The sequence below is a fragment of the Trichomycterus rosablanca genome, chromosome 2, assembly GCF_030014385.1.
Source record: "Trichomycterus rosablanca isolate fTriRos1 chromosome 2, fTriRos1.hap1, whole genome shotgun sequence".
In the NCBI taxonomy this organism is placed as follows: Eukaryota; Metazoa; Chordata; class Actinopteri; order Siluriformes; family Trichomycteridae; genus Trichomycterus; species Trichomycterus rosablanca.
The window spans coordinates 28,327,112-28,342,866 of record NC_085989.1 but is presented as its reverse complement, the minus strand read 5'-3'; the positions used below and the strand labels follow the sequence as shown (position 1 = coordinate 28,342,866).

At 30.2% G+C, this 15,755-nt stretch overlaps 1 protein-coding gene across 1 annotated transcript; it reads left to right on the top strand.

Moving 5' to 3' along the window:
• Positions 1 to 856: 856 nt before the first annotated feature.
• On the top strand, positions 857 to 14,582 carry jtb (jumping translocation breakpoint). The gene is made up of 6 exons (XM_062990642.1): positions 857 to 1,017; positions 7,938 to 8,038; positions 8,123 to 8,163; positions 8,884 to 8,969; positions 9,085 to 9,164; positions 12,053 to 14,582. The coding sequence occupies exons 2-6, from the start codon at positions 7,950 to 7,952 to the stop codon at positions 12,207 to 12,209; spliced, it is 453 nt and encodes a 150-aa protein (XP_062846712.1). The 5' UTR covers positions 857 to 1,017; positions 7,938 to 7,949; the 3' UTR covers positions 12,210 to 14,582.
• The last annotated feature ends 1,173 nt before the right edge of the window (positions 14,583 to 15,755 follow it).

Sequence of the window (15,755 nt, the reverse complement as noted above, 5' to 3'; positions counted from 1 at the left end):
GTACAGGTCACCAGTCTATCACAGGGCAGACACACACACAAACATCTATAACCTATAACAATACTTAATACTTAGTAATAATAACCGCTGAAAAACCAACGTGTTTCAGTCCATCAGCCCCTTCATTCATAGCCTTCTTTTTTGTGCCTCCTAATATTTACCCTGTGGAGAACCACCCCTACTGATGAACCATGTAAGAGAAAAAAGCTCATTTGCATGAACAGGTGGAGGCATGCTGAGGTCTGGAGGCCTCAACTTTAAATGCATTGGAAAACCAAACCTGAAGCACTGGGAGATCCCACTGGAGTGGACCTTTGGGACATTCTAGCCATTTGGCTGTCCAAGGCATGCCTCAGCTCAAGGTAGGATCAGCAGATATGGAGCTGCCCTGGGCTATGGTTCTTATACCAGAGCAAACTGCCTGCTGATAAACCCTGGTAAAGAAAACTCACCCCACACACACACAAAGAAGCCATTTGGGTACCACACCTAAACCTAGGGCAATATTAGTAGCTTTAATTGACCAAACTGCAAGTCTTTGAACTTGTGAGAGTAAAACAGAGCATGCAGGGGAAACACACACAAACACAGGGATAACTCCCCATAGAAAGAAACTAAACCCAGAAATTTATTATAACAGCACTACCCACAGTGCCACCCGACTTTTTGGCTATTAAATTTAATAAAATATTAAGTCTTTTTATTAAATATAATAACTTCTCCAAATCCTAGTATCACACCTAACGTTTGCGTGGAACACTCGGGAACTGATGTTGACGGTAAATGTGAGAGCACATAAAGGTAGCACAGCTCCACGTTGGAGTTGATGTGACGTCATATGAGGATTGATATTCAAGATGGCGGACAGTGGGGATTTCAGCTGTGTGTAAATAAAGCATCAGGTTTAAAATGAGTAGAACTATGAACTGTTAGACTGACTTATCGAAATGTTAGATGGATTTTTAGATGAAAATAAGTGATACTGCGAGTAATGACCGGCTATGAGAATACATTGAGGTGAGTGTACTGCTGCTCTTAACTTCTTCATGCTTCCTCTTCTGAATACAGGAATCTGTTTAGCTTTGTACAAAGCCCAGTCACAACAAACTCATAATAATTACATAACCAGCGAATTTGTAACAAATCGTTAAAAGTTGGCTTTCAAAGCTGTTTTGCCAGCTGGCTAAATGTCTTACGAAGCTACCTTAAGGTCACAGTGGTCCATACAGTTAAACTGTAATATTTCAGTGTATATCAAACAAATAAAAACACTGTCAAATGAGTCTCGTTGTATTAAAAAGAATAAAGACATCGCTTCTTTTCCTTTAAATTGTTCGTAAACCTTTAAATTGTTCGTTAACGTGCACGTTAGGGAGATTGTACGGAACACTGTGATTTACTGAATGTTGCCCTTATTATACAGTACGTTCTTAGCCAGAGTAAGGTAACGGTTTTCCGTACAACTCTCTTGCAACCCTTTAAATGTTAGTGTTAGTGTTTTTTAATCTTAGTGTTTTTTAATGTTAGTGTTTTTTTATTTTAGTGTTTTTTAATGTTAGTGTTTTTTTATGTTTGTTTTTTAATCTCAGTGTTTTTTAATCTTAGTGTTTTTTAATGTTAGTGTTTTTTAATGTTAGTGTTTTTTAATGTTAGTGTTTTTTAATCTTCGTGTTTTTTAATCTTAGTGTTTTTTAATGTTAGTGTTTTTTAATCTTAGTGTTTTTTAATGTTAGTGTTTTTTAATGTTAGTGTTTTTTAATCTTAGTGTTTTTTTATGTTAGTGTTTTTTAATCTTAGTGTTTTTTATGTTTGTTTTTTAATCTTAGTGTTTTTTTATGTTTGTTTTTTAATCTTAGTGTTTTTTAATGTTTGTTTTTTAATCTTAGTGTTTTTTTATGTTTGTTTTTTAATCTTAGTGTTTTTTATGTTTGTTTTTTAATCTTAGTGTTTTTTAATCTTAGTGTTTTTTTATGTTTGTTTTTTAATCTTAGTGTTTTTTTATGTTTGTTTTTTAATCTTAGTGTTTTTTTATGTTAGTGTTTTTTAATCTTAGTGTTTTTTTTATGTTAGTGTTTTTTATCTTAGTGTTTTTTAATGTTTGTTTTTTAATCTTAGTGTTTTTTTATGTTTGTTTTTTAATCTTAGTGTTTTTTTATGTTTGTTTTTTAATCTTAGTGTTTTTTTATGTTTGTTTTTTAATCTTAGTGTTTTTTTATGTTAGTGTTTTTTAATCTTAGTGTTTTTTAATCTTAGTGTTTTTTTATGTTTGTTTTTTAATCTTAGTGTTTTTTAATGTTTGTTTTTTAATCTTAGTGTTTTTTTATGTTTGTTTTTTAATCTTAGTGTTTTTTTATGTTTGTTTTTTAATCTTAGTGTTTTTTTATGTTAGTGTTTTTTTATGTTTGTTTTTTAATCTTAGTGTTTTTTTATGTTTGTTTTTTAATCTTAGTGTTTTTTAATGTTTGTTTTTTAATCTTAGTGTTTTTTTTATGTTAGTGTTTTTTAATCTTAGTGTTTTTTTATGTTTGTTTTTTAATCTTAGTGTTTTTTTATGTTTGTTTTTTAATCTTAGTGTTTTTATGTTTGTTTTTTATTCTTAGTGTTTTTTTATGTTAGTGTTTTTTAATCTTAGTGTTTTTTTATGTTTGTTTTTTAATCTTAGTGTTTTTTTATGTTTGTTTTTTTAATCTTAGTGTTTTTTTATGTTTGTTTTTTAATCTTAGTGTTTTTTTATGTTTGTGTTTTTTAATCTTAGTGTTTTTTAATCTTAGTGGTTTTTTATGTTTGTTTTTTAATGTTTGTTTTTTTATGTTTGTTTTTTAATCTTAGTGTTTTTTTATGTTAGTGTTTTTTAATCTTAGTGTTAAGATTAGTCTTAGTGTTTTTTTATGTTAGTGTTTTTTATGTTTGTTTTTTAATCTTAGTGTTTTTTAATCTTAGTGTTTTTTTATGTTAGTGTTTTTTAATCTTAGTGTTTTTTTATGTTTGTTTTTTAATCTTAGTGTTTTTTAATCTTAGTGTTTTTTAATCTTAGTGTTTTTTTATGTTAGTGTTTTTTAATCTTAGTGTTTTTTTATGTTTGTTTTTTAATCTTAGTGTTTTTTTATGTTTGTTTTTTAGTCTGTGTTTTTTTATGTTTGTTTTTTTATGTTAGTGTTTTTTAATCTTAGTGTTTTTTTATGTTAGTGTTTTTTAATCTGTGTTTTTTTATGTTTGTTTTTTAATCTTAGTGTTTTTTTATGTTAGTGTTTTTTAATCTTAGTGTTTTTTTATGTTTGTTTTTTAATCTTAGTGTTTTTTGGTCTTAGTGTTTTTTTATGTTTGTTTTTTAATCTGTGTTTTTTTATGTTTGTTTTTTAGTCTTAGTGTTTTTTTATGTTAGTGTTTTTTAATCTTAGTGTTTTTTTATGTTTGTTTTTTTATGTTTGTTTTTTAATCTTAGTGTTTTTTAATCTTAGTGTTTTTTTTATGTTAGTGTTTTTTAATCTTAGTGTTTTTTTATGTTTGTTTTTTAATCTTAGTGTTTTTTAATGTTTGTTTTTTAATCTTAGTGTTTTTTAATCTTAGTGTTTTTTTATGTTAGTGTTTTTTAATCTGTGTTTTTTTGTTTGTTTTTTAGTCTTAGTGTTTTTTTATGTTTGTTTTTTAATCTTAGTGTTTTTTTATGTTAGTGTTTTTTAATCTTAGTGTTTTTTAATCTTAGTGTTTATTAATCTTAGTGTTTTTTAATCTTAGTGTTTTTTTATGTTAGTGTTTTTTAATCTGTGTTTTTTTGTTTGTTTTTTAGTCTTAGTGTTTTTTTATGTTTGTTTTTTAATCTTAGTGTTTTTTTATGTTAGTGTTTTTTAATCTTAGTGTTTTTTAATCTTAGTGTTTTTTAATCTTAGTGTTTTTTTATGTTTGTTTTTTAATCTTAGTGTTTTTTTATGTTTGTTTTTTAATCTTAGTGTTTTTTTATGTTTGTTTTTTAGTCTTAGTGTTTTTTTATGTTTGTTTTTTAATCTTAGTGTTTTTTAATCTTAGTGTTTTTTTATGTTTGTTTTTTAATCTTAGTGTTTTTTTATGTTTGTGTTTTTTAATCTTAGTGTTTATTAATCTTAGTGTTTTTTTATGTTTGTTTTTTAATCTGTGTTTTTTTATGTTTGTTTTTTTTAATCTTAGTGTTTTTTTATGTTTGTTTTTTAGTCTTAGTGTTTTTTTATGTTAGTGTTTTTTAATCTTAGTGTTTTTTAATCTTAGTGTTTTTTTATGTTTGTTTTTTAGTCTTAGTGTTTTTTTATGTTAGTGTTTTTTAATCTTAGTGTTTTTTAATCTTAGTGTTTTTTTATGTTTGTTTTTTAGTCTTAGTGTTTTTTTATGTTAGTGTTTTTTAATCTTAGTGTTTTTTTATGTTTGTTTTTTAGTCTTAGTGTTTTTTAATCTTAGTGTTTTTTTATGTTTGTTTTTTAATCTTAGTGTTTTTTTATGTTTGTGTTTTTTAATCTTAGTGTTTTTTTATGTTTGTTTTTTAATCTTAGTGTTTTTTTATGTTTGTTTTTTAATCTTAGTGTTTTTTAATCTTAGTGTTTTTTTATGTTAGTGTTTTTTAATCTTAGTGTTTTTTTATGTTTGTGTTTTTTAATCTTAGTGTTTATTAATCTTAGTGTTTTTTTATGTTTGTTTTTTAATCTGTGTTTTTTTATGTTTGTTTTTTTTAATCTTAGTGTTTTTTTATGTTTGTTTTTTAGTCTTAGTGTTTTTTTATGTTAGTGTTTTTTAATCTTAGTGTTTTTTTATGTTTGTTTTTTAATCTTAGTGTTTTTTAATCTTAGTGTTTTTTTATGTTTGTTTTTTAATCTTAGTGTTTTTTTATGTTTGTGTTTTTTAATCTTAGTGTTTTTTTATGTTTGTTTTTTAATCTTAGTGTTTTTTTATGTTTGTTTTTTAATCTTAGTGTTTTTTAATCTTAGTGTTTTTTTATGTTAGTGTTTTTTAATCTTAGTGTTTTTTTATGTTTGTGTTTTTTAATCTTAGTGTTTTTTTATGTTTGTTTTTTAATCTTAGTGTTTTTTTATGTTTGTTTTTTAATCTTAGTGTTTTTTTATGTTTGTTTTTTAATCTTAGTGTTTTTTTATGTTTGTTTTTTAATCTTAGTGTTTTTTTATGTTTGTGTTTTTTAATCTTAGTGTTTATTAATCTTAGTGTTTTTTTATGTTTGTTTTTTAATCTGTGTTTTTTTATGTTTGTTTTTTTTAATCTTAGTGTTTTTTTATGTTTGTTTTTTAGTCTTAGTGTTTTTTTATGTTAGTGTTTTTTAATCTTAGTGTTTTTTAATCTTAGTGTTTTTTTATGTTTGTTTTTTAGTCTTAGTGTTTTTTAATCTTAGTGTTTTTTTATGTTTGTTTTTTAATCTTAGTGTTTTTTTATGTTTGTTTTTTAATCTTAGTGTTTTTTTGTTAGTTTTTTAGTCTTAGTGTTTTTTTATGTTAGTGTTTTTTAATCTTAGTGTTTTTTTATGTTTGTTTTTTAATCTTAGTGTTTTTTTTATGTTTGTGTTTTTTAATCTTAGTGTTTTTTTATGTTTGTTTTTTAATCTTAGTGTTTTTTAATCTTAGTGTTTTTTTATGTTTGTTTTTTAATCTTAGTGTTTTTTTATGTTAGTGTTTTTTAATCTTAGTGTTTTTTAATCTTAGTGTTTTTTTATGTTTGTTTTTTAATCTTAGTGTTTTTTTATGTTAGTGTTTTTTAATCTTAGTGTTTTTTTATGTTTGTTTTTTAATCTTAGTGTTTTTTTATGTTTGTTTTTTAATCTTAGTGTTTTTTTATGTTAGTGTTTTTTAATCTTAGTGTTTTTTTATGTTTTTTTATGTTTGTGTTTTTTAATCTTAGTGTTTTTTAGTCTTAGTGTTTTTTTATGTTAGTGTTTTTTAATCTGTGTTTTTTAATCTTAGTGTTTTTTTATGTTTGTTTTTTAGTCTTAGTGTTTTTTTATGTTAGTGTTTTTTAATCTTAGTGTTTTTTTATGTTTGTTTTTTAGTCTTAGTGTTTTTTTATGTTAGTGTTTTTTAATCTTAGTGTTTTTTTATGTTTGTTTTTTAATCTTAGTTTTTTTATGTTTGTGTTTTTTAATCTTAGTGTTTTTTTATGTTTGTTTTTTAATCTTAGTGTTTTTTAATCTTAGTGTTTTTTTATGTTTGTTTTTTAATCTTAGTGTTTTTTTATGTTTGTTTTTTAATCTTAGTGTTTTTTTATGTTTGTTTTTTAATCTTAGTGTTTTTTAATCTTAGTGTTTTTTTATGTTAGTGTTTTTTAATCTTAGTGTTTTTTTATGTTTTTTTATGTTTGTGTTTTTTAATCTTAGTGTTTTTTAATCTTAGTGTTTTTTTATGTTTGTTTTTTAATCTTAGTGTTTTTTTATGTTTGTTTTTTAATCTTAGTGTTTTTTAATCTTAGTGTTAAGATTAGTCTTAGTGTTTTTTTATGTTAGCGTTTTTTATGTTTGTTTTTTAATCTTAGTGTTTTTTTATGTTAGTTTTTTAATCTTAGTGTTTTTTTATGTTTTTTTATGTTTGTGTTTTTTAATCTTAGTGTTTTTTAATTTTAGTGTTTTTTTATGTTTGTTTTGTAATCTGTGTTTTTTTATGTTTGTTTTTTAATCTTAGTGTTTTTTTATGTTTTTTAGTCTTAGTGTTTTTTTATGTTAGTGTTTTTTAATCTTAGTGTTTTTTAATCTTAGTGTTTTTTAATCTTAGTGTTTTTTAATCTTAGTGTTTTTTTATGTTTGTTTTTTAGTCTTAGTGTTTTTTTATGTTAGTGTTTTTTAATCTTAGTGTTTTTTTTATGTTTGTTTTTTAATCTTAGTGTTTTTTTATGTTAGTGTTTTTTAATCTTAGTGTTTTTTTATGTTAGTGTTTTTTAATCTTAGTGTTTTTTTATGTTTGTTTTTTAATCTTAGTGTTTTTTAATCTTAGTGTTTTTTTATGTTAGTGTTTTTTAATCTTTGTTTTTTAATGTTTGTTTTTTAATGTTTGTTTTTTAATCTTAGTGTTTTTTAATCTTAGTGTTTTTTAATGTTAGTGTTTTTTTTAGTGTTAGTGTTTTTTTATGTTAGTGTTTTTTAATCTTAGTGTTTTTTTATGTTTGTTTTTTAATCTTAGTGTTTTTTTATGTTAGTGTTTTTTAATCTTAGTGTTTTTTTATGTTTGTTTTTTAATCTTAGTGTTTTTTAATCTTAGTGTTTTTTTATGTTAGTGTTTTTTAATCTTTGTTTTTTAATGTTTGTTTTTTAATGTTTGTTTTTTAATCTTAGTGTTTTTTAATCTTAGTGTTTTTTAATGTTAGTGTTTTTTTTAGTGTTAGTGTTTTTTTAATGTTAGTGTTTTTTTAATGTTAGTGTTTTTTTTATTGTTATACCAACACACTCATACCAACACAACACACACTAACACACCACCACCATGTCAGTGTCACTGCAGTGCTGAGAATGATCCACCACTCAAATAATACCTGCTCTGTAGTGGTCCTGGGAGAGTCCTGACCATTGAAGAACAGCATGAAAGGGGGCTAACAAAGCATGCAGAGAAACAGATGGACTACAGTCAGTAATTGTAGAACTACAAAGCTGTGGTAGCAGCACAACTGTCAAGTAAACATTCAAAGTAGGGAGATGTTAAAACCTGCGCATGGTTAATATGATTATACCTCACCTAAAAGATTCTGGACTTTCTAATTCTGTACACCTTAACATGAACTACTTAATATAACCTGTAACCTTTGTTGCAGATTTTTTTTTTTTTGTGCTGTAAACATGTGAATGCCATGTATATGTTAAGGTGGCAATAAACGACTTGAAGTGACTGGTTAATCTGAATAATAATGTTTTCTCTGTGCACAGTACACAGTACCTCAGACTGTTAGGTTATATTAACATATGTATTGGTACTTTTTTTCTCCTACAGCTAAGCTGAGGGATGGAGAGTGACTGCAGGATTCCCATGTCATGTTTAAGACCCAGAGTCCTGGTTCTGCATGCACTGTTTTGGGGCTTGGTGTCTCTCAGGTATGATGATGAGTCAGATTAATCACAAAGTTCCAGAGAAATACAGAATAAGCTAAATTTAAATGTTCCGAAATGTATTTTCAGAGTGTTTGGGGCAGCATTTCTTGGTGAAGAGAAAACCCCAGGTATGCATATTTATATTCATGATACTTTCTGTGCATCATAAATATTTATTTTTGATGAAAGATGATCTACTGTATAGTAAAAACTACAGCCAGTATTTTTAGTTGACTGGTGTTAATAAACCTTTGTTTACACTGGCATCAATGTTTGTCAGATATTCTTACTGTTGGGTACTGGTTCTTATGGACTAATTGAAACACATTTGGGATTTATGCTGCTTTAAAAGTGTTTTCTTATGCAATATTTTGTGTGTTATGGTGTATTTAAAGCAGTCGCTAGTAATCTATTTCTAATCCATTGGAATGTGAATAAATGATAGGAACCAAAAATACAGACAATGCTTCATAGTGTGGGAAAACAAAGCAGCTTCAAAACAAAGCTGTGCTCAATTCCCCCTGTTTTTCACCACATTATCTCTAGTTTGCTTACAATTGAACTAGCTTTTTTGCATCGCTTTACCTCCTGTCATTTTAAATTGCCAATTCTTATTGCAACTGAATGAATTAAATCATGATGTTGATGATTTTGCTGCTGGTGTTACATAGGGTTAGTATTAGGAATGTAATAGAATTTGTACAGTCACAATGTTGGATTTGTACTTAGCAGTATCAACGTTGTGATGCCAATCAAACTACAAAAAGCCAAAAGTACAAGAGAAACTACAGTGATATATATGTGACAAATGCTAATCAAGCTTTTATGTTTCTATTTCTGAATTGCAGCAATAAAGGCCGCGTCTATGCCATGTTGGCAAGTAGAAGAGTTTGTAGTTGCAACAGAATGCACCGCGTGTTATGGTATTGAAATGGTAAGAACCCTATTAATACAAGTTTATGTACGTCCAGCAGAAGCTAATGAAACATCCTGAAACAATCCAGTAACTCTTTTGACTTGTATTAATTCCTCCCTCATAATCTCTGCAGAAGTCACTAGCTGCCTGTAGCCAGACAGGATATGTGGAGAAGATTAACTGTACAAAGTCTAACAAAGAAGAGTACAAGAGGTAAGGACTGTGTTGCAGTCTAATCTCGTCCTTATCTCTGCTTTTGTCTGAAAGTGGGCTTACCCCATAGTTTCCATTTAACACTTTCTCCAAAATGTAGGCTGAACAGTTAGCAATACAAAGGACAAAGTTTTTGATGTTTGTTTTAGCTACTGTTAAATGAATAATCTGAACATGCACTGAACATTAACAGGCTTTGTCCAAATAATCAAAAGGAAAGTAGTGTTAAAGCCCTTTAACTGTGTTAGTTAACTAAATAAGCATATATTAGCCCTCTGCTTTCATGTGTGAATAATTAATACGCTTGAGGTAAAATACAATGCTGCATATGCAGAACAATCAATTAGTTGAATGATACAACAATTGAACAAAGAAGTAGAGTAGCAGGATATTTATATTATTGTTAATATTGCTGTGTCAAATTTCAACCCCTACATAATATCTGCTGATTTTAAAATCTACTGTATAAGTGGCAACCATAAGGTCACTTAACAACCAACAAGGACTTTATGTCTGGACTCCCGATGCATAAAACTCCTGACCTGACCAAGAAGCACAGAAATGGTCGACTGGAATACGCCAGAAGGAATTTCTGAGTCACGGTTCTATGAAGTGATGACATAGCGACATAGCGCCATGTGAATCAGTCAGTTTGTTTGGCCCCAGAAAGGCAAGGCAGTACCTTATTGATTTAGAAATGTCATAGGACACAACATGGCGATACAGCATTGCAAAGAACATGCACATAATGGGATTTAGAGGCTGTCTGCCCCCTTTCATAAACACCCTCTTAATAGACAATTTAAAGTAGGCACCACATTGCCAAGAGCTTATATACATGAACTAGGGTGCCACTGGGATTCGCTCAGTCACCTTTTTCAGCCTTAAAACTGACATAATTACTAAAGTAGTCGACCCCAGTGTCATGTGCATCCCTAATGTAAATAATATATGTATATTCCTCAGGGGAAGAAATACGGAAAAAATAGAATAGAATTTACATTTTCCAAACAAACATGCATGCACTTATATCAGTTACAAACCCTCCACCTGGAGCCAGAGCTATCCTTAGATGGAGCCCCTATAAAAGTAGTGAAAGAGACAATATTTATTCTCTTGATGCTGTCTGTGGTCACACACATAAGATTCAGAAAGAATGATATGTAAGTGTTAATGAGTCAAACAGATCCTGATCCAGTCTTAACTAGATTATGGATTCATCATCTACAGCTCGGCCAGAAAATCTCATACATTACATTACGTACAACATTAGATTCATTGCACCACCAAGGACTACAATTTGCCCTAAATACCTTCAGAACATCCCTAATCCAAAGTTTATATGTGGAAGTGAACAAACCACCACTGAGACTGGCTTTGCAGTATATTTCTAAACTTGGAGTAAACAAGCAAAACCCAGCTTACACTGCAGTGTTCCACCCACAGTACATACCAAGGTACAAAGCAAAGCCCAGAGACATCCAACCACTCAGTCTCCGAATAAAACCGCACTTAGAAAACTTGGAAGTTAACCTGAACCACATTACCTAAGTACATGCCAGCCCCATCCTACTATAGGAACTCAGAAAAGTGAGAATAATCCTGGATATTGTAACCAACAAAAAAGCAGCGACTTACCTGAACACATACTACAAGCACTGTTTAGAAACACAAAGCAAATATCCCCAGTCACATCCCAATTTACATAGATCAAAGTGCAACAAACAGCTAGCATGCTAATTGACTTCAACGAAAAGAGCAAGCTGATGTGGCTGCAAAAAACGACTCTCGAAACGAGAAATAGGGAATGTCCCATCTCAGCAACAGACATAAGAGCAACAATAAGAATATACATAAAGAAGAAATGGCTAGATAAGTGGGACCAGTGCAGACACAAGAAATTACATGACATCAACCCAACCATAGGAAAACAACCAACGCTACCAGGAAACAGAGACTCGGAGACAAAATAATTTCGAAGTGGTGCCGTGTAAGGCATACAAGGCTCACCCACAAGTTCTTGTTGGAAGGTGAGGTCCCTTCCTATGCCAAGCCTGTCAAACCACACTAACACTAAAGCATATTCTCTTACAGTGGCCACTTTGAGTGAAATAAGGAAACACTTCTATTCAGCAGACCAAATGAGAGACAATTTTGAAGAAGTTGCACCCAAGAAAGTACTGAAATACCCATTTTGCTGACATTAAATATGTAAATGGAGACTGAACACTAGACAGGCACACTCCGCAAGACAGAAAAAAAAAGAAATAGTTTCTTATATGCTATGAGCTATAAATAGACCTTTATAGAGCAATTAAGAACCGAATAAATAGTCATAGATGCTAACATGGTGTTAAAAACAAACAAGGGTGGCACGGTGGCTAAGTGGGTAGCACTGTCGCCTCACAGCAAGAAGGTCCTGGGTTCGATCCCCAGGTGGGACGGTCCGGGTCCTTTCTGTGTGGAGTTTGCATGTTCTCCCCGTGTCTGCGTGGGTTCCCACCGGGTGCTTCGGTTTCCTCCCACAGTCCAAAAACATTGGAGAATTGGAGACACTAAATTGTCCATGACTGTGTTCGATATAACCTTGTGAAGTGATGAATCTTGTGTAATGAGTAACTACCGTTTCTGTCATGAATGTAACCAAAAGTGTAAAACATGACGTTAAAATCCTAATAAACAAACAAAGAAATGAACAAAAGCATTTTAAAGAGTAATATTCTGTTATTTGTTGTGAAATTTAAACCTTTCACCATTTGATACAAACACAATGATTTAACTGGTTTAAGTTTGATGATAAATTATTTGAAGCCGTCCTTAAAAGTGTTACATTCTACTGAATAATTAAAATGTCATGTGATCATCTGCTTTTTTCTTTTGCTTTGTAGTTGCCGCTCTGCAGTGATGGAGGAAAACCTCTTTTGGAAATTTGTGGGCACCATGTTGGGCTTGACTGTTTTCTTTGCACTTGTAGTGATTGCACGGCAGCGAACCTTAGATCGGCAAGCCTCAGATAAGGTTCGCCGGCAAATTGAATCCATTTAATAGTCTGAGCTGTATACAGAATTATGATGTACACATGTGAGGACACGATCCAGAGTGCTCCATGGTTACAGCATATTGTCAGTGTTATAGCACATCTTTAGTTACCATTTCACTGGACATTAATGCACAAGCTTTGTTTGGAAAAGCTACATGCATGGACAAAATGTTCTTTTGCATTTATGACACCTTGTTGCTTTTATGCAAAAATTGTACAGTGAATTTGTTGGAACTGTGAACTTAAGGATTTAATCAGGGAGTCGACATCCGAATCAACAGACATCATATAAGAAGCAACTGACAGTTGCTTACAGATGAAACTGGAAACTTTCTGTTCCTCAGCAGGCAACATACTGTTGTTGATGCACATCATGAACACTGTGCCGGTTGTATAAAAATGTTTTTGGTTTTGTTTCATGCATTGCTTAGAGCAGGAGCTCTTAAACCAGCCCTCAACAAAATAAAGGGAAGGTGCAGCCCACACTCCTATGCTATGAATGGATTTGTGTCCTTTTGCAGCCCAGCTGATAAAGTTTACATTTTCGGCATTTAGCAGACACTTTTTATCCAAAGCGACTTACAGTTGTAACTGAACACAATGCAAGCAATTGAGCGTTAAGGGCCTTGCTCAGGGGCCTAACAGTGGCAATTTGGCAGTGATGGGGCTTGAACCAGCAACCTTCTTATTACTAGTCCAGTACCAGTACTGATTTAGAGAATAAGGCTTGGTCAGGTATATATCCCTTTAGGATTGATAAGTTATTTGCTGTGAAGGTGTCTGAATCCTAAATATTTTAATCAAAAAAACTTTCACTAAACATATTTCACTAAATCTAATCATAAACACTAACATTCAGACTGTATGTGTTTTTAATTGTATTACATATCACTATAAAGTCTTAGGGTATGTTCACACTGCAGGTAAAAGTGGCCCACGTTCAATGTTGGTAGTTTGTTTCTTTGTTCATTTCGTCATCAGCAAAAATCACGTTAAATGGACCACAGCAATTCAAATCATTTTGCTATATTATCCAAACACAGAACATTTGAATTCTAATTCACCAACAAATTTGTACTGCCTCAGCCAAAAATAACATTAGCAGTGGCACTACATTATGGTTTCGCACCTAGCAAGTACAGTATATAACCAATCAAAGAGAATAATTAATGATCATAAACCCTTTAATGTTTCACATTAGTAATAGGGATTTATTTAGTAATGCATTTTTATGCTGGTATTTGGCTAAATGTCATTAGACTTGCTGTCCACATAAGTTCATCCACATGGTTTCCTTCACTTCAAATGCAGGTTGATTGATGTTGATGACTAATTAGGACGTGGCATCTTAATGTATGATATGTCAGTATTATAAAAATTACAATTTGGACTCTGGCAGCACTATAGTGAATTAATCTCATTTGAAGGATTATCCAGCTAGTATGGTTTTCTTAACTAGTGTTGAGTTAAGGACAAGTTAAGACTATTTTTAATTTCATTGTCATCAACTGCTTTATCCTGGTCAGAGTTGCAGCATGTTCGGTTTTACTGGGTAACACTGGGCGCAGTGCAGGAATACCCTGGACAGGGCAGGTAACAATGTCTGTGTAGACGCCTGGATGGCCCGATAGCATTACTGACGTTCGAACGCGGATCTTAGTGGTGGGCCAATATAATAGACCATTTCTACATCTGAGCACATTAGGATAATAATGATCCAAAATTAAAATAAAAAAATGGAATCAGCGAATCAGAATTGAGCGAATAACCTTGCAGTGTGAATATACCTTAATAGTGTATTAAAATCTATTTTAATTGTCCTTCAAATGTGTTGCTTATTTTTAAAAACAGGCATTTTGTTTAAGTATGTGGTTTTTAGCCAGTGTGACTTCTCCCGTTTTGCATTACATTATTAGTTTGAAAACCATTGTGGTTTTGTACTGCCTTGTGTATAGTTTTTAATTCTAGTCTGATGTATTTTTTACCCAGTATGCCTGGAACTGCATGCATCGTTATTCTTACAGTAGCCCTCTCTTTTATTTTCCAGTCTGATTGTTGTAATTTAACAGGGCTGCATTATGTTGATTAACTTGTTTGTAAATGATGTAATTAATTATCAATAGAGACATAAATGTTTTGGTACTTTTTCTCCATCCTCCATCCTCTGTACCATGGCTTTTTGGATGTGTTTGTTCTGGCAGTGTAAAGCAAGAGTGTTAAATCATGTCATCCCTTTCTCTCTTACATTGCTTGCAAGTTTGGAAAAAGGCTGCATGCTGTTTTCTCTTTGGTCAGCATTTTACTGACCTACCCATCTGTAGATAATGTATTTTTGTATATGATGTGAGACATTTTCAATTCTTGAAAATAAACCTATTGTGGGAAAAGAAATCTGACACGTAGCTTTGTAAATACTAGTTTAAGCTATGTTTTCCTTTAAATTCAAAAGTAATTGACACTTTTTTGGCTTTCTTAAGTAAAGTAATTTAATTTTTAGAACATAAAGACAAAATATTTTTAACAAAAATATTGGCACCACTATAAATTATTCTAAAAATGTAACTATAGCACCTTTTTTATTTGTATTATTTGTTTATTTACACCCGAGTTTTTTGTAAGTAATCCATGATTTCCTGTTGACCAAATTCCCTTAGTGATTTATTAACCTGCTGAAGATTTTTATATGCAAAAAACAATACTGCTCCAATACCAACATACTCAAATAATCCTTACAAACAACTGTTACCAAACAGGTGAAATGTTAACGGTCAGCTGGCAGTGGCGAGTGTGATCTGATATTGATCCAGCATTTCAGGCCAGAATTGACATAGTTACTGGGACCTTACTAATTGAATAATAATAATAATAAGTTGTACTTATATAGCACCTTTCTCAAACCCAAGGTCGCTTTACATTAAATATAACAAAACACACCGGAAAATAAACCGGAGATGAGTACAATGCAGAAATTGAACATTATAAAAAAATAAAATATAATAGAAAATAATCAAACACACAAAATTGAACAGAAAGTTAATAGACAATCACACAAAATTGAACAGAAAATAAAACAATCACACAGAAATAGCAGAAGAAGAAGTGAGAAAGTACTAAGAGAAAAAGGTGAGTCTTTAGGAGTGAGAAAGTACTAAGAGAAAAGGTGAGTCTTGAGAATTTTAAATTCAGAAAGAGAGGAAGTGGAACGTAAAGAGGAAGGGAGTTCCAGAGTGAGGGGGCAGACCACTTATTGAATTGAAGACTACTTATAGTAGTGAGTACACTGATCTTCGGAGACAGGGGACAGATGTGACCATGCTTTTAGTGAAGAACAGTACTTTTCTGTGTTGCACTGTGGATTGAAAAAGGATTTTAAAAATAATTAAAAAGGAAATGACAAACACTGGGTATATTCTTTCATTTTTACTTACTTTATACTGGCCAGGGCTGCAGTGCAACCACTGGGTGCATAACATGACTGTGGCAATTTACTTTAATCAACTCACCTTCTGTTTGTTTTTGGGAGAAAATAAACCCACATGAACAAAGAAAGA